The 18,452-nt window shown below is 38.7% G+C and overlaps 1 protein-coding gene across 1 annotated transcript in view; it reads left to right on the plus strand.

Moving 5' to 3' along the window:
• The first annotated feature begins 1,707 nt into the window (after positions 1 to 1,707).
• DDX4 (DEAD-box helicase 4) overlaps positions 1,708 to 18,452 on the plus strand; it is an 88,061-nt gene continuing 71,316 nt past the window's right edge. Inside the window, 2 exon segments of the mRNA XM_030301791.1 lie at positions 1,708 to 1,779; positions 16,780 to 16,840. Of these exon segments, the coding sequence (XP_030157651.1) occupies positions 1,708 to 1,779; positions 16,780 to 16,840 (133 nt within the window).

Consider the following 18,452-nt stretch of genomic DNA (forward strand, 5'->3'; position numbering starts at 1 on the left):
ATTGAGAAATTTCCTTTACTTTTTTGTGAGGCAAAACAAGAATATCTGATTGGTCAGAGCATTAAGCATGGGAATGATCCTTGGCCACTCTTAGGTTTGGCTAGTACCCCTAGGGATACGAATTGGTGGGCCACAAATCCAAGCCTTGATGAATGAACCTATCCAGCACAATTTCCTTCCTTCTGCATCAGAGGGCATCTCTTTCCTGAAGAGAAGCACCTTCAACTCTATAGGAAAGGGTAACTTTTTTTTTTTTTTTTTTTTTTTTACAGCATCCTGGATGAGGCAGGACAGAACCTCATCCTAGCTGTCATGGGGAGGAAACGGAAACGTGCCAGCTCCACAGTCCTTAGTCACATGCTGAGGCAGCAGGAATCCCCAGTTGTGAAGCAAGCACCTCAGAAATAAAGAACCGAGGGACCAACGGCCAGGGACTACAGCAAGAAAACAGGAAGATCAAGTCAAAGAGGTTGGAGGCAGGGCATTACTCATCTTCCCTTTTATTTTTGGTATTATAAAAAGAGGGGTGGACATATTTGGTATTATAAAAAGGGGCTGTGCATCTTTGGCTTGCACAGAGAAAATCTAGGGCATCTCCACATTGAGGACCACCCCCGCCCCAAGAATCTAGAGACAAGTGGCTCACGGCCAGCCTTATACCCCCAGGCCTAACGGGCCACTGTGTGAAGAAGAGAGCGGGTCTGGCTTTAGCGACCTCAAATGCGAGCAAATAGGGAACGCACGGCTGGAGATGGGGCGGGGCAACGCTGGTGGTCTGAGCGCTGATTGGCTGGAGGCACTCGTCGCCTGGTGCCATTTGTTGTTGAAGCTGCGCACCTGACGCAGTCAGCAGCGTCCTGCACGTGCAGCCGTTTAAGCGGCGTCGCCGCCTGAGAGGATCCCGGGAGAGCAAGCGGCGGAGAGGTGAGTGGCCTGGCGACTTTCTTCCTGGAGCGGGGCTCTGCTGGCCCCTGTGGGTTTCCCGGTAGTGGGAGTTTAGGCTAGATGAAGAACGGATGGGGCAGGTGGGCGTTGGAGCCGTCCTTTGGGGCTTTTTCTTTACTTGCCAGTGTAGGTCTTAAAGCTCGGCTGACGCCTGTAGGGCGAAGAGGCCTGTAGAGGAGGTAAAGAAGCATCTTTGCCCAGCGTGTGTGGCGTTTTATCCGAACAAGAGTGGCTGTAGTATCATTGTGTACAAATCCCCCTTAGAGTAACTAGTTGTCCATTGTTGAAAGGATTTGGGCCACCTAACTCGTGACCACTACCCCGCCAAGCTTGAAGGCCTTGGCCCTGGCTCCCTCTCTCCCAGTAAACTATCAAAATCTACAAACCAAACATCTTTACTTTTGAAGGGAGGTGTGCAAAGAGAGAAACATTGAGTAGTAGTTGAGAAATTTCCCTTACCCTTAATGTCCAGTAAGCTGTTTGGGAGACCCTTGAAAGGAGAGGATAAAGTCAGTAAACAGATTTTGGAGAAAGGCCCAGTAGGGACATTGTGGTTGCAAGAGTGGTTAAGTAGTTCAACTCATTTTTAAAGATAAAAAATAAGGGGATCTTTGGGGAAGATCAGCAGCTAGTTCCGTAGTTTTGGGAGGTGTATGTGAAATTGTGACAGTTCATGTTGTTAAGTATATGATTCTGATCTAATAGAGGCCAAATGTACGTTTTTTTAAAAAAATTTAGATAAAAATAGAACTGGAAGCCACCATGGGAGATGAAGATTGGGAAGCGGAAATAATCAAACCTCATATGTCTTCCTATGTTCCTGTATTTGAGAAGGTAGTAAAATTTAAAGTTTGTGGTTATTAAACACTACAGATTTTATTGAAGTTGAAAATCACTGTGGTAGGAAAGTTCTAGATTACAGTCCGGTGGAGTGTGCTGTGCTTACCTCCATCTGATTGTTATTAACTGCCTTAGGGGCAATGAAGAGGAGGCACTCTAAGCCTCAAATGGAATAAAATAGTATGAGGTAATTTGATAATTAACTAAAATATGTGTAGTGATATTATTGACAATTTAAATGTCAGTGAGGACTTACTGTGGGTGGAAGCAGCTGGTACAAATATGGTTGAACATGTTTGACAGACACTTGTATTGAAAACTGAAAAATACAGTTTGGTGTTGGGTGATATTTTGAATTCTATAAATTGGTGTCCTACAAGTAGGATGCGTATGTTAGGCTGATTGAGATGGTGTCATCACTTGGCTCTTCAAATGTGCAAATCATCAGATCTTTTTCCTTAGTGGCATTTGGAGAGTTATATTGTAATTCAAAAGAACAGGACTTGGAATAGCTTTTTGGGTTTCAGTTCTGATTTGAAAGTTGACTTAAAAAAAAAACAACTCTACTTTAGAAGTTAATATATATATTTTTAATGTTCATTTTTGAGAGAGAGAGAGAGAGAGAGACATAGTGTGAGCGGGGGAAGGACAGAGGGAAAGAGGGCGGGAAATAGAATCCGAAGCAGGCTCCAGGCTTTGAGCTGCCAACATGGGGCTCGAACTCACGAACCATGAGATCATGGCCTAAGCTAAGATCATGACCTGAGTCGAAGTTGGATGTTTGACTGAGCTACCCGTGTGCCCCTAGAAGTTAATATATTTTAAAGGATTGTTTTTGCACAAGTGCTATTTATTTGAAAATGTCTCAAAAGTTGGTATTCTTTTCTTTTCTTTTTTTTTTTTTTTTTAAGTTAATGTATTCACTTTGAGAGAGACAGAAACATCATGAGCAGGGAAGGGGCAGAGAGAGAGGGAATCAGAATTCCAAGCAGACTCTGTGCTGTCAGCATGGAGCCCACTGAGGGGCTCAAACCCACGAAACCTTGAGATCATGACCTGAGCCAAAACCAATAGTTGCTTAAATGACTGAGCCACTTAGGCACCACTATATTCTTTTTTTCTGGAATTTCCAGTTTGCATTTATGTTGGTCACTTTTTACAAACACTTCGTTATTTCAAGAGATATCTTAATGGAAGTTCTATCACATAAAAATATATGTAATCCTTTATTTCTCTTAATTGGATTTGATTTATATATAAAGTTTATTTCAAAATACTGAAGATTTTTGGGTGAGGGTGTCAAAATACTCAAGATCTTAATCTGAATTTATCGTGGTTTTTTTTTTTTTTTTGAGCTTACTTGAGAAAGACATCTTTTGTGTGATACTTTTTTTTTTATAGTCCTGTGCCTATCATAAAAAAAAAATTTTTTTTTTTACAATATTGGGAAAAGAGGAGAAAAAGTACTTAACAATCATGTTTATTAGCACACTCTTGTAAATTTTTATTAAATTTTCTTTCCCCCCCCCACATGACAGTACATAATATTTTTGATTCCAGCCTTTTCACTCTTGAGCACTATTCCATATTACTACTAACTTCCTAAAAATAATTTCTTAAGGTTGCATAGTACTTCAAGGAATGGATCTACTGTAATATAATTGATTTTCTGTTGGTGGGAATTTAAGATGTTAGCTTTTCACTGTAATGTTGTCATGAATATCTGCAGCTTATATATATATATATATAATTTGGGAGTATTTTTTAAAAAATGGAATTACTTAAAGGATATTTTATGGTTCTTTTTACCCCAGTTCTCAGTAAATTTATTATATTACAAAGTTTAGTTCACAGATAAAGACTTTTTCACTTGAACTTAGTCATTTAATTTTGTTTCTTCTTAGTCTGAGATTTTTTTCTTCATTAAGCATTCTTTAAATAGTACATTAGACTCAATCATGTTGTACTTGTTTATTGCATAGGCTGTCTGAAATTGAGGGTGGTTGACTGTCAGATCTTTCAGACTTACCTTTTTGGAAATATTTGTGCTATTTAGTAACATACCTTGTTTAATATTAAGAATACTAAATTAAATGTTAATACTAACTTTACCTTATGATTCCTAATATTTATGTGGGGCCAATTTGTAAATTTTTTGTATCTGTCTGCAAACTTAATTCCTGATGCTGTTGAGCAATTAGCTATCTGGCCTAGTTGACTTGGAGGAACATGGTGCAATCAATGCCTTTGTGTGCCTTGGTTGAATAAAAAGTGCAGAAAGTGAGGATGATTACATATATACATGTGGGAGAGATCTGAGGTCTTTTATTTTGCCTAGTTTCATTTAAAGGCACCATTTTGATTGGTGGTTCTGAATTTCTATTTTAATTTTTTTTAAGTTTATTGATGTTGAGAGAGAGAGAGAGAGCATGAGTGGGGAGGTCTGGAGAGAGAATCCCAAGCAGGCTCCATACTGTCAGTGCAGAGCCTGACAAGGGGTTCAAACTCACATACTGCTGAGATTATGTACTGAGCCGAAACCAAGAGTCAAATGCTTAACTGAGTCACTCAGGTGGCCCCCTGAATTTCTATTTTAAGAGACAGCTGGGCTTTTTGTTTTTTAGAATTTGTCTTCACCCTGCAACTGTCGTGGCTTAATCTCATCTTAAACAATATGTGATCAGCCTTTTATGAAAACTTTCTAGGATTTTTATTTGGAGATTTAATATTTACCCATTCTTATATGATTTTGTACTGATAGGCCACTGGGAAGTGTACTACTTGGGTATAGACCAGTGAAAGATGTGGGTTAGGAAGAATTTGATAATGCAGCAATTATGTAGTCCAGACATCTTAACTGTTAGGAATTTGCATATTTCATGTAAGCTTGTTGGAATGAGTTTTGGAGTGGTGAGTATGGTGAATGTAACAGGGTATTGGATTTGCTTACTAGCTGTGTAATGAATGCTTCTTGTTAGAGGACCATGGGAGTAGGTCTACATAGTGATTGCCTCCATCTATCTGCCTTTTTGGTGACACATTTCAGAAGTCAAATACTCTTGTGATTAAAGTAGAAATAGCGTGAGATAATTGGCCCATCCACAATACAATTTTGTTAAGTAGTAGTAGCAAAGTTTGTAATAATTAGGTAAGAAAATAAAGTTCGGGGCTTCTCTGTTCATACTATGATTCTGAAGTAGCGAGAAAAAATATGGCCCTTGAACATCATTGTATTTGCAGACCTAAGGAAGCTGAACTGCTAGAACCTTAAGAAGATTTTGAGCGATTTCTGCCTATAATTATCACTGAGATGTAGGAGGATATTGTGACTTCTACTAGAAAGCCGGGATATTATTATATGGTAAATAAGAGCAACTTGTAGAAGCTGGTCAAAATGGTCATCTAAATAAAATGGCCATCCAGATAAAAGTGGCAGGCTTGGAGGAAGGAGCTCTGATGACTCATAATCAAAATCTAAACAATTTTTTTTTCAGATTTCTTTTTTTTTTTAATATATGAAATTTATTGTCAAATTGGTTTCCATACAACACCCAGTGCTCATCCCAAAAGGTGCCCTCCTCAATACCCATCACCCACCCTCCCCTCCCTCCCACCCCCCATCAACCCTCAGTTTGTTCTCAGTTTTTTTTTTTTTTTTTTTTTTTTTTTTTTTGGTTTTAGAGATGAATTTTATCAAATATTCAAGGGAGATAACTCCAACTGTGGCACAGAAACAGAGAGAACATTCCACAATTAATTTTATGAGGCTAACTAACATTGATGACCAAAGAAGATAAGGATAATCTGAGAAAAGACATTTACATGCTAGTCTTACTTATGAAGATGGATCCACTGATTTTTTTTTCAGTAACAAGTTATTTTTTATCATTTTATTTTCTTAGTGGTATAATGTAATTATTTTATTAACCACATATTATAATTCCAGTTATTATTAGTGCCTATAAGCTGGGCACTGTTACATCTTTCTGGTGAACTGAAAGTTTGATCATTAGGTAGTGAACTTCTTTATTTCTACTAATGCCTTTTGTCTTAAATTACATTTATGTATTATAAATTAGCTTTATCAGCCTTCTTTCAATTAGCATTTTTTTTATATATATATGAAATTTATTGACAAATTGGTTTCCATACAACACCCAGTGCTCATCCCAAAAGGTGCCCTCCTCAATACCCATCACCCACCCTCTCCTCCCTCCCACCCCCATCAACCCTCAGTTTGTTCTCAGTTTTTAAGAGTCTCTTATGCTTTGGCTCTCTCCCACTCTAACCTCTTTTTTTTTTTTTTTTTCCCTTCCCCTCCCCCATGGGTTCCTGTTGAGTTTCTCAGGATCCACATAAGAGTGAAACCGTATGGTATCTGTCTTTCTCTGTATGGCTTATTTCACTTAGCATTACACTCTCCAGTTCCATCCACGTTGCTACAAAAGGCCATATTTCCTTTTTTCTCATTGCCACGTAGTATTCCATTGTGTATATATACCACAATTTCTTTATCCATTCATCAGTTGATGGACATTTAGGCTCTTTCCATAATTTGGCTATTGTTGAGAGTGCTGCTATGAACATTGGGGTACAAGTGCCCCTATGCATCAGTACTCTTGTATCCCTTGGATAAATTCCTAGCAGTGCTATTGCTGGGTCATAGGGTAGGTCTATTTTTAATTTTCTGAGGAACCTCCACACAGCTTTCCAGAGCGGCTGCACCAATTTGCATTCCCACCAACAGTGCAAGAGGGTTCCCGTTTCTCCACATCTTCTCCAGCATCTATAGTCTCCTGATTTGTTCATTTTGGCCACTCTGACTGGCGTGAGGTGATATCTGACTGTGGTTTTGATTTGTATTTCCCTGATGAGGAGCGACGTTGAACATCTTTTCATGTGCCTATTGGCCATCCGGATGTCTTCTTTAGAGAAGTGTCTTTTCATGTTTTCTGCCCATTTCTTCACTGGGTTATTTGTTTTTCGGGTGTGGAGTTTGGTGAGCTCTTTATAGATTTTGGATACTAGCCCTTTGTCCGATATGTCATTTGCAAATATCTTTTCCCATTCCGTTGGTTGCCTTTTAGTTTTGTTGGTTGTTTCCTTTGCTGTGCAGAAGCTTTTTATCTTCATAAGGTCCCAGTAATTCACTTTTGCTTTTAATTCCCTTGCCTTTGGGGATGTGTCGAGAGGAGATTGCTACGGCTGAGGTCAGAGAGGTTTTTTCCTGCTTTCTCCTCTAGGGTTTTGATGGTTTCCTGCCTCACATTCAGGTCCTTTATCCATTTTGAGTTTATTTTTGTGAATGGTGTGAGAAAGTGGTCTAGTTTCAACCTTCTGCATGTTGCTGTCCAGTTCTCCCAGCACCATTTGTTAAAGAGGCTGTCTTTTTTCCATTGGATGTTCTTTCCTGCTTTGTCAAAGATGAGTTGGCCATACATTTGTGGGTCTAGTTCTGGGGTTTCTATTCTATTCCATTGGTCTATGTGTCTTTTTTGTGCCAATACCATGCTGTCTTGATGATTACAGCTTTGTAGTAGAGGCTAAAGTCTGGGATTGTGATGCCTCCTGCTTTGGTCTTCTTGTTCAACATTACTTTGGCTATTCGGGGTCTTTTGTGGTTCCATATGAATTTTAGGATTGCTTGTTGTAGTTTCGAGAAGAATGCTGGTGCAATTTTGATTGGGATTGCATTGAATGTGTAGGTAGCTTTGGGTAGTATTGACATTTTGACAATATTATTCTTCCAATCCATGAGCAGGGAATGTCTTTCCATTTCTTTATATCTTCTTCAATTTCCTTCATAAGCTTTCTATAGTTTTCAGCATACAGATCTTTTACATCTTTGGTTAGATTTATTCCTAGGTATTTTATGCTTCTTGGTGCAATTGTGAATGGGATCAGTTTCTTTATTTGTCTTTCTGTTGCTTCATTCTTAGTGTATAAGAATGCAACTGATTTCTGGACATTGATTTTGTATCCTGCAACTTTGCTGAATTCATGTATCAGTTCTAGCAGACTTTTGGTGGAGTCTGTCGGATTTTCCATGTATAATATCATGTCATCTGCACAAAGGGAAAGCTTGACTTCATCTTTGTCAATTTTGATGCCTTTGATTTCCTTTTGTTGTCTGATTGCTGATGCTAGCACTTCCAGCACTATGTTAAACAACAGCGGTGAGAGTGGGCATCCCTGTCGTGTTCCTGATCTCAGGGAAAAAGCTCTCAGTTTTTCCCCATTGAGGATGATGTTAGCTGTGGGCTTTTCATAAATGGCTTTTATGATCTTTAAGTATGTTCCTTCTATCCCGACTTTCTCAAGGGTTTTTATTAAGAAAGGGTGCTGGATTTTGTCAAAGGCCTTTTCTGCATCGATTGACAGGATCATATGGTTCTTCTCTTTTTTTTTTTAATGTGATGTATCACGTTGATTGATTTGCGAATGTTGAACCAGCCCTGCATCCCGGGAATGAATCCCACTTGATCATGGTGAATAATTCTTTTATATGCCGTTGAATTCAATTTGCTAGTATCTTATTGAGAATTTTTGCATCCATATTCATCAGGGATATTGGCCTGTAGTTCTCTTTTTTTACTGGGTCTCTGTCTGCTTTAGGAATCAAAGTAATACTGGCTTCATAGAATGAGTCTGGAAGTTTTCCTTCCCTTTCTATTTCTTGGAATAGCTTGAGAAGGATAGGTATTATCTCTGCTCTGCTTTAAACGTCTGGTAGAACTCCCCTGGGAAGCCATCTGGTCCTGGACTCTTATTTGTTGGGAGATTTTTGATAACCGATTCAATTTCTTCGCTGGTTATGGGTCTGTTCAAGCTTTCTGTTTCCTCCTGATTGAGTTTTGGAAGAGTGTGGGTGTTCAGGAATGTGTCCATTTCTTCCAGGTTGTCCAATTTGTTGGCATATAATTTTTCATAGTATTCCCTGATAATTGTTTGTATCTCTGAGGGATTGGTTGTAATAATTCCATTTTCATTCATGATTTTATCTATTTGGGTCATCTCCCTTTTCTTTTTGAGAAGCCTGGCTAGAGGTTTGTCAATTTTGTTTATTTTTTCAAAAAACCAACTCTTGGTTTCATTGATCTGCTCTACAGTTTTTTTAGATTCTATTGTTTATTTCTGTCTGATCTTTATTATTTCTCTTCTTCTGCTGGGTTTAGGCTGCCTTTGCTGTTCTGCTTCTATTTCCTTTAGGTGTGCTGTTAGATTTTGTATTTGGGATTTTTCTTGTTTCTTGAGATAGACCTGGATTGCAATGTATTTTCCTCTCAGGACTGCCTTCGCTGCATCCCAAAGCGTTTGGATTATTATATTTTCATTTTCATTTGTTTCCATATATTTTTAAATTTCTTCTCTAATTGCCTGGTTGACCCACTCATTCGTTAGTAGGGTGTTCTTTAACCTCCATGCTTTTGGAGGTTTTCCAGACTTTTTCCTGTGATTGATTTCAAGCTTCATAGCATTGTGGTCTGAAAGTATGCATGGTATAATTTCAATTCTTGTGAACTTATGAAGGGCTGTTTTGTGACCCAGTATATGATCTATCTTGGAGAATGTTCCATGTGCACTCGAGAAGAAAGTATATTCTGTTGCTTTGGGATGCAGAGTTCTAAATATATATGTCAGGTCCATCTGATCCAATGTATCATTCAGGGCCCTTGTTTCTTTATTGACCGTGTGTCTAGATGATCTATCCATTTCTGTAAGTGGGGTGTTAAAGTCCCCTGCAATTACCACATTCTTATCAATAAGGTTGCTTATGTTTATGAGTAATTGTTTTATATATTTGGGGACTCCGGTATTCGGCGCATAGACATTTATAATTGTTAGCTCTTCCTGATGGATAGACCCTGTAATTATTCTATAATGCCCTTCTTCATCTCTTGTTGCAGCCTTTAATTTAAAGTCTAGTTTGTCTGATATAAGTATGGCTACTCCAGCTTTCTTTTGGCTTCCAGTAACATGATAAATAGTTCTCCATTCCCTCACTCTCAATCTAAAGGTGTCCTCAGATCTAAAATGAGTCTCTTGTAGACAGCAAATAGATGGGTCTTGTTTTTTTATCCATTCTGATACCCTATGTCTTTTGGTTGGCGCATTTAATCCATTTACATTCAGTGTTATTATAGAAAGATATGGGTTTAGAGTCATTGTGATGTCAGTATGTTTTATGCTTGTAGTGATGTCTCTTGTACTTTGTCTCACAGGGTCCCCCTTAGGATCTCTTGTAGGGCTGGTTTAGTGGTGACGAATTCCTTCAATTTTTGTTTGTTTGGGAAGATCTTTATCTCTCCTTCTGTTCTAAATGACAGACTTGCTGGATAAAAGATTCTTGGCTGCATATTTTTTCTGTTCACCACATTGAAGATCTCCTGCCATTCCTTTTTGGCCTGCCAAGTTTCAGTAGAGAGATCAGTCATGAGTCTTATAGGTCTCCCTTTATATGTTAGAGCACGTTTCTCTCTAGCTGCTCTCAGAATTTTCTCTTTATCCTTGTTTTTTGCCAGTTTCACTATGATATGTCGTGCAGAAGATCGATTCAAGTTACGTCTGAAGGGAGTTCTCTGTGCCTCTTGGATTTCAATGCCTTTTTCCTTCCCCAGTTCAGGGAAGTTCTCAGCTATAATTTCTTCAAGTACCCCTTCAGCACCTTTCTCTCTCTCCTCTGGAATACCAATTATGCGTATATTATTTCTTTTTAGTGTATCACTTAGTTCTCTAATTTTCCCCTCATACTCCTGGATTTTTTTAATCTCTTTTTCAGCTCTCTTTTCCATAACTGTATCTTCTAGTTCACCCATTCTCTCCTCTGCTTCTTCAATCCGAGCCGTCGTCGTTACCATTTTGTTTTGCATTTCGTTTAAAGCGTTTTTCAGCTCCTCGTGACTGTTCCTTAGTCCCTTGATCTCTGTAGCAAGAGATTCTCTGCTGTCCTCTATACTGTTTTCAAGCCCAGCGATTAATTTTATGACTATTATTCTAAATTCACTTTCTGTTATATTAGTTAAATCCTTTTTGATCAGTTCATTAGCTGTTGTTATTTCCTGGAGATTCTTCTGAGGGAATTCTTCCGTTTGGTCATTTTGGATAGTCCCTGGAGTGGTGAGGATCTGCTGGGCACTTCCCCTGTGCTGTGGTGTATAACTGGAGTTGGTGGGTGGGGCCGCGGTCAGTCCTGATGTCTGCCCCCAGCCCACCGCTGGGGCCACAGTCAGACTGGTGTGTGCCTTCTCTTCCCTCTCCTAGGGGCGGGATTCACTGTGGGGTGGCGTGGCCCGTCTGGGCTACTTGCACACTGCCAGGCTTGTGGTGCTGGGGATCTGGCATATTAGCTGGGGTGGGTAGGCAAGGTGCACGGGGGCAGGAGGGGCAGGCTTAGCTCGCTTCTCCTTAGGTGATCCACTTCAGGAGGGGCCCTGTGACAGTGGGAGGGAGTCAGATCCGCTGCCGGTGGTTTGGCTTCCCAGAAGCACAGAGTTGGGTGTTTGTGTGGAGCGAGCAAGTTCCCTGGCAGGAACTGATTCCCTTTGGGATTTTGGCTGGGGAATGGGCGGGGGAGATGGCGCTGGCGAGCGCCTTTGTTCCCCACCAAACTGAGCTCTGTCATCCGGGGGCTCAGCAACTCTCCCTCCCTTTGTCCTCCAGCCTTCCCGCTTTCTGAGCAGAGCTGTTAACTTATGACCTCCCAGACGCTACGTCGCGCTTGCTGTCGGAACACACTCCGTCTGTCTGGCCCCTCCGCTTTTGCAAGCCAGACTCGGGGGCTCTGTTTGGCTGGCGAGCCGCCCCTCTGCCCCGGCTCCCTCCCGACAGTCCGTGGAGCGCGCACCGCCTCGCCGCCCTTCCTACCCTCTTCTGTGGGCCTCTTGTCTGCGCTTGGCTCCGGAGACTCTGTTCTGCTAATCTTCTAGCGGTTTTCTGGGTTATTTAGGCAGGTGTAGGTGGAATCTAAGTGATCAGCAGGACGCGCGGTGAGCCCAGCGTCCTCTTACGTCGCCACCTTCTTCCAGCCCCAATCTAAACAATTAAGTCTAGAGTAGAGTGATGAAAAGATATGAGAAAGCTGAGGAGAAGGCTAAAGAGATTGCAAAGGTGGCAGAGATGTTGGTGGAACAGGTCTGGAGAATAGAGAAAACTGAATCCTCTTGAAGAAGAATCATCAATTTACAGCCAACAGATTCTAGTCAACTGATAGATATTTGGTGACACCAGAGAGAAACTGAAACTAGAGAGCCTTTTGTTTTTTTTTCTCTGTCTATACACTATTGTCATTTATAGTAGGTTTCTCTCATAGTGTGTGGGAGATGTTTTCACTATAAGTTTTGATTGTGAAATGTTTGAGGGAGAGAAATTTTATTTGGAAAATGCTCCCAGATACAGAAATTAGGGCCTACATTGTAAGCTCCTAGAACAGTCACATTTGTTCCTGGCTTTGGTAGTTTTTTCTAAATTTTGAGGTGTTTTCTTTTGTTGTGTGACATGCTAGCTCTCTAGAACCTTAGATCTGTGTGTGATACATGAGACTCAAGAGTTGGAGTTTTTCAGCCCTGGAGGTACTGAAGTAACTGCAGTAATTTTAGGTGTCTCCATGTAGCAGTTGTCAAAGAAAGGACCAGGCTTCAACTGTGGATGTGAATGGGGCTGATCTGGCCGGGACTGATCAATCAGAAGAAGGGATGGAGGATAATATTGTCTGTATGTTGGGACTTTAATTTCTGTATCAGATCAAAGAAGGAGAAATAATTTGTTTGAAATTTAAATTTTATGTGACACTGTCTGATATAACCTGTCTGGTCATTTTATTTGGACAACCTATCTCAGCTCTATTTGACATGGAACCTAAAATAGGAAATGAGATCTTGGTACTTTGTATAAATTGATACATTCTTAGGCATTTCAGGGGATTCTGAATATAAAATGAAAGATATATTTGCTAAGGAATTTAAGGGGCTGGGGGAAGAAAACATGGAATTGTCTGTATTGGACCCCAAATTGGACAGGGAGGAGGCATCTCCAAGGTTCATAAATTGTCCAGCTATAAATTCATTTGAATAGCAGCTCTGACAAGTCATTGAGATCAAAACCTTACTATGTTGGTGGAAATATTCATTTGCTTGAAAAAGACTTTTAAAAGAAAAAGACCTTTAAAGGGTGTGATATTTCATAATTGAAAATATTAAGAGTACATAGAAGGTCAAAAGAAATGTGTTTACCAGAATGAGAATGAATTATTTGTAGCTGCGTGTGAGAACCCTTATGTGTAAAATATTTTGAAATTTCTAATTTCTCTGCTCTGTCCCATGGCCTTGGTTAACTTCTTTTGTCTCTCATAAGGACATTTGTAGTGACATTTAAGGCCTACACAGATAATCGAGTAATCTCTTCTTTTTCAGAATCTGTAATATCTGCATTCTTTTTCCAAATAAGGTAATGTGGGTGGCCATATTCATCCTACTACATGTAGTGTGGCTAAAGCACTGTAAGATGAAACAAGAGTGGTAGAAAATGAAGTCAGAGAGGGAAAAGCAAAGGGAGAGGGGCCTGAAGGTAGTTGTGAGCTTAGAGTTAGTAGGACTGGCTTGACTGGGTGTGGGGAGTGAAAGAGAGTAATCAAGGTTGATGTCTAGTTTTTTTAAATTTTATTTTTATTTAATTTAAGTATAATTGATACACAATATTAGTTTTGGGTGTACAGTGATTTGACAAGTTTGTATGTTAAGGTATGCTGATGATAGTGTAGCTACCATCTGTAGACCATACAATGCTGTTTCAGTATCATTGACTATATTGCTTGTGTTGTACCATAGACTTCTTTTAAGTTTAAGCAACTGGATAGAAGATGGTTCCATTTGCTGAAATGGGGAATCTCTGAAAAATGTATAAGCTTGGGAGGGGTAAAAACAAAGAATGCTAGCTTTGTTGTGTTCAATTTGGGATGGCTATGAAAACATAAAAGTAAAATAGCTTTTATGCATTAGTTGCTTAGAAGAGGAATCAGGGATATAGATATAAATGTGGTAATTATCAGGGCACCTGGGTGGCTCAGTCGGTTGAGCATCCGACTTCAGCTCGGGTCATTATCTTGCGGTCTGTGACTTAGAGCCCTGCGTCGGGCTCTGTGCTGACAGCTCAGAGCCTGGAGCCTGCTTCGGATTCTGTGTCTCCCTTTCTCTCTGGCCCTCCCCCGCTTATGCTCTCTCTCTCTCTCTCTCTGTCAAAAATAAACATTAAAATAAATGTGGTAATTATCTGTATATTAATGGGATTTTTTAAATTTATTAAAAAAAATTTTTTTTAATGTCTATTTTTGAGAGAGAGCAAGACAGCTGTGAGCAGAGGAGGAGCAGAGAGAGACAGACACAGAGGATCCCAAGCGGGTTCTGTGCACTAACCATGAGATCGTGACCTGAGCTGAAACCAAGAGTTGGACAGTTAACTGATTGAGCCGCCCAGGTGTCCCTGTGTGTTAATGGGATTTAAAGCTACGAGACTAGGTAAAGTTCATAGTGTAAAACAGATTTAGAGGGCTTGACCCTGGATAGTCCAACTTGAGAGGTCCAGTATAAGAGGAGCTGGCAAAAGGAGACTGAGGAGGAAGTAGCCACTGGAGCAAGAAAGAAAACCAGAGAATTGTGGGTTCCTTAAGCCAAGAGGAGAATGTTATAAAGAGGAAGGAAATAGTCTGTCATTTCAAATGCTGCTGAGAGCTCTGGTAGAATGAAAAATAAAAGTAGTAATTTTATTACATAATTTCCTTATTAAAAGCATTTTCAGCGTAGAATGAGGATGGAAGCTAAACTGGAGTAGATTTAAGGAAAAAAGGGATATGAAAAAGTAGAGGCAGCAACTAACTGTAGACATTTTGTTTTAAGAGAGCGAAGTGCTGCAGTAGCAGAAGGGAATATGAAGGTAATTTATTTTTAAGGTAATGAAAAAGGTTAAGAATCTTTAATGATGTTTTGTTTCAGAATTTGCCTTGGAATTTTTAAATTTCGTGTATGTGGAATATTAAATTCCACAGCCTGAAGGTCATCTAATAATAATTTTTAAGTTCTTGACTGCCAAAGTGTCTCATTACCTTTATTAGCTTTATATCACTTAAATAAAACCAGAACTTTTTTGGTTTCTAGTCACTTGATAATACTTTGGCCACTAGGAAAAAAAAGTCTTCAGAATTGCACTTTAAAGATAGAAAACTAGATCATTCTTGTTTTAATGTCTATGGTAATTGTAAATTGGAACTTTATACTGTAGTAATTACCAAAATCCCAAAAGTATTTGCCTTTCTGTTCTTAATAACTCAGAGATAATTGGGTGGCTCTTGGGCTTTAAAAAGTAGTTTAAAAGTCATTTAGTGTCTTTTGTGAAATAAATCTTAGAAAATAAGTATTACTGAGGCACCTGGGTGGTCAGTTAAGTGGCTGACTTCAGCTCAGGTCCTGATCTCACCGTTCATGAGTTCAAGCCCAGCATAAGGCTCTGTGCTGACACCTCAGAGCCTGGAGCCTGCTTCAGATTATGTCTCCCTCTCTCTCTGCCCCTACCCTGCTCATGCTTTGTCTCCTCTCAAGAAAAAAGAGTAAGTAAACATTGAAAAATTAAAAAAAAAAGAAAAGAAGTACTACTTTGCACTCTTTTGACTTATTTAAAGGAACTTAGGTAAAGAAATATTGTGTCTGTTCTAAAGTAGCCAGTTAATTAAGGTATCATCTTAAGTTTTAGGACACCTTTCATTTTTAAAGTATTGAATTCTGCTTTTTATGTGCAAGAATTTGAGACCTCTCCTGTAAGTTTTGTCCTAAGTAGAGGTAGCTTATATGAGGGGAAATTAAGGTGTCAGTTAATGATTATAAGAGCACCCTAGGAGTTAAGGTGAGAAAAAGGTTACTCAAGTTTTTGTTAACACAGAGATATACTAAGAAATATTGGAAGTTTCCCAAATTAACTTGACATTTAGCTATTGGTTTTATAACAAAAGTTGAAATTTCTGAGCCCAATAGAAATGCAAGTACATCCCTGGAAATGTAATACATATGTATTAATTGCAAATACATAGTTTTTGAGACTAAGGTAGGGAAAATGGGATAGGTAGTATTTGAGAACATCATCGACATTTCAGTTGTTGCTGTGAAAAGTTTGATTAAAGTTAATGATGCATATTCTGATCCAGTAGCTAACATGAACCAGTTCGTTGTATTTATACTGCATTTGCATTGTACTATATAGGTATATTGTTTTTAGTGCATCAGTGACCTTTTATTTTAGAGTGAATTCATTTTAAAAAATTGTGAACATGTTAATTTGTTTCCCTTTATAGAAACAAAGTTGAAGTTTTAAAGATAAATTCCTGTAGTACTTTACTGTAGAAACTATTGTCCACTGCTCTCCTCTGTGCTCTACTTATTCTGTGCGTTGTTAATGAGTATACTGTAAAATACAGAACTTTTAAAAATGTATATTGGCAGGCATTGATTTATTCATGTGTTATTTTGTTCAGATTTTATTTATATAATAATAGTACTTAATTATACTTTTCAAATATATGAGTGAAACTTTTAAGTCAGATGTCAGCAAACTCTTTCCATAAAGGGTTAGATAGTAAATAGTTTAGACTTCACAGAATTTAGGATCTCTGTTGCAACTTCGGTATCATGGTGGGAAAGCAGCCATAGACATTTCTAGATGAATGAGGATCGCTATGTTCCAATATAACTTTATTTACAAAAACAAGTGGCTGACCGGTTTTGGCTCATAGCTATAGTTTGCTGATCAATGTTTTAAGTGATACATTAATACGCTATACGTTCAGTATTAAAGTGAAGAGGTTTTGGAATAATTAAGGAATGAGTGGCGTAGAAAATCTTAGAGCCTGTTACTGTTTTGTTTGGAACAAAGTCCAGCTGTTAAAACTTTCTAGCATTTGTGATGACACATTCTTATTTTCAAAGTAGAAAATGAGTCTTTTCTTCCTGTTAACAGGAGAGGTATTCTTCTGGAGCAAATGGAGACACTTTTAACAGGACTCCAGCTTCATCATCAGGTATGTGTTGAGGCAAAAAGATGGATCCTTTTCTAGGTTAAAGGCTTCACCTAGTGAATAAGGAGCAGACTACTAGACATCTTATAAATAGTGTTTGTTAGATTTCTGTGAATTCATTCTGTTTGGATGTTTTAATGAGGGCCACTTCCAGCTAGAGGAAGCAAGAGAGGAGAGAGTATAGTGATATAGACCATAGTGCTTTAATATTTGGTTTTGTAGGTTTCCTGTAAATCCTTTGCCCAACTTGGAAGTTGTATATTTGTCTTTCATACCACTAGAGAATTGTCAGGGTTCCTGACATGTGGAAGTAGGATATGGGATTATTAGGTTGTTGTTGTTTTTACAGTGTAAATATTAAATATTTAATATGTAATATTAACACTACACAAGCAATGGGTCAGTTAAGAAATCAAATGGCAAATCAAAATATGTTTCAAAACAAAAGAAAAAGAAAACATAATATTCCAAAACCTATGGGATGCACCAAAAGCAGATGTTAGAGTGAAACTTAAGTTATAAATGCTTGTATTAAGAAAAAAAGTTGGGGCGCCTGGGTGGTTCAGTAGGTTGAGCATCCAACTTCGGCTCAGGTCATGATTTCACGGTCCATGAGTTTGAGCCCTGTGTCGGGCTCTGTGCTGATAGCTCGGAGGCTGGAGCCTGCTTCAGATTCTGTGTCTCCCTCTCTCTGACCCTTCCCCGTTCATGCTTTGTCTCTGTCTCAAAAATAAATACACATTAAAAAAAAAAAAAAGTTAAACAACTTAACATGACACTGCAGAGAGCTAGAAAAAGAATAAACTTAGCTGAAACTTAGTAGAGGAAGGAAATAACAAAAAACAGAGACTAGAATAAACAGTTACATAACATTAAAAGTAATGACCAGTTTTTCAAAAAAAATCCCTGCAAAATTGGCAATGTTTTAATTCTATTAACTAGGAAAAAAAGACTCAAAATTGAAAAGAAACGGAAGAGAAGACGGTAGATAACCACAGAAATACATAGTGTGATAACAGATTATTATATACATTTAAATACAAATCAGATAATTTAGGAAAATAAAACGGATAATTCCTAAAAACACACCAGTTACCATGATTGAATCATGAATCTTGAATCCAAGAAATAGGAAATCTTCTTAGACCAATAAAAAGAATGAAGCTGAATTAAGAATCAAAACTCCAGCATGGAAAAGCCCAAGACCTTATAGTTATATTGGTGAATTCTACCAAATATTAAAAAAATTAATGATACTCTTTATCAAAGTTTTACAAATAATGGAATAGAGGGAACACTTTCAGAATCATTCCATGAAACCAGTACTACCCTGATACCAAGACAGGATAAAAACAATACAAGAACAAAATCTAGTTTGTCCCATGTCAGTATTGGTACTCCAGCTTTCTTTCCTTTGACATCCGTTTGCATGATAAATGTTCCTCCATTCCCTCACTTTGACCTGCAGATGTCTTTAGGTCTAAAATGAGTCTCAGGGCACCTGGTTGGCTCAGTTTATTAAGTTCTAGACTCTTGATTTTGGTTCCGGTCATGATCTCAAAATTGATGAGATCAATCCTCCCTACCATAATCTGCGCTGACAGCATGGAGCTTG

This window comes from Lynx canadensis, chromosome A1 (assembly GCF_007474595.2).
Source record: "Lynx canadensis isolate LIC74 chromosome A1, mLynCan4.pri.v2, whole genome shotgun sequence".
Lineage (NCBI taxonomy): Eukaryota > Metazoa > Chordata > Mammalia > Carnivora > Felidae > Lynx > Lynx canadensis.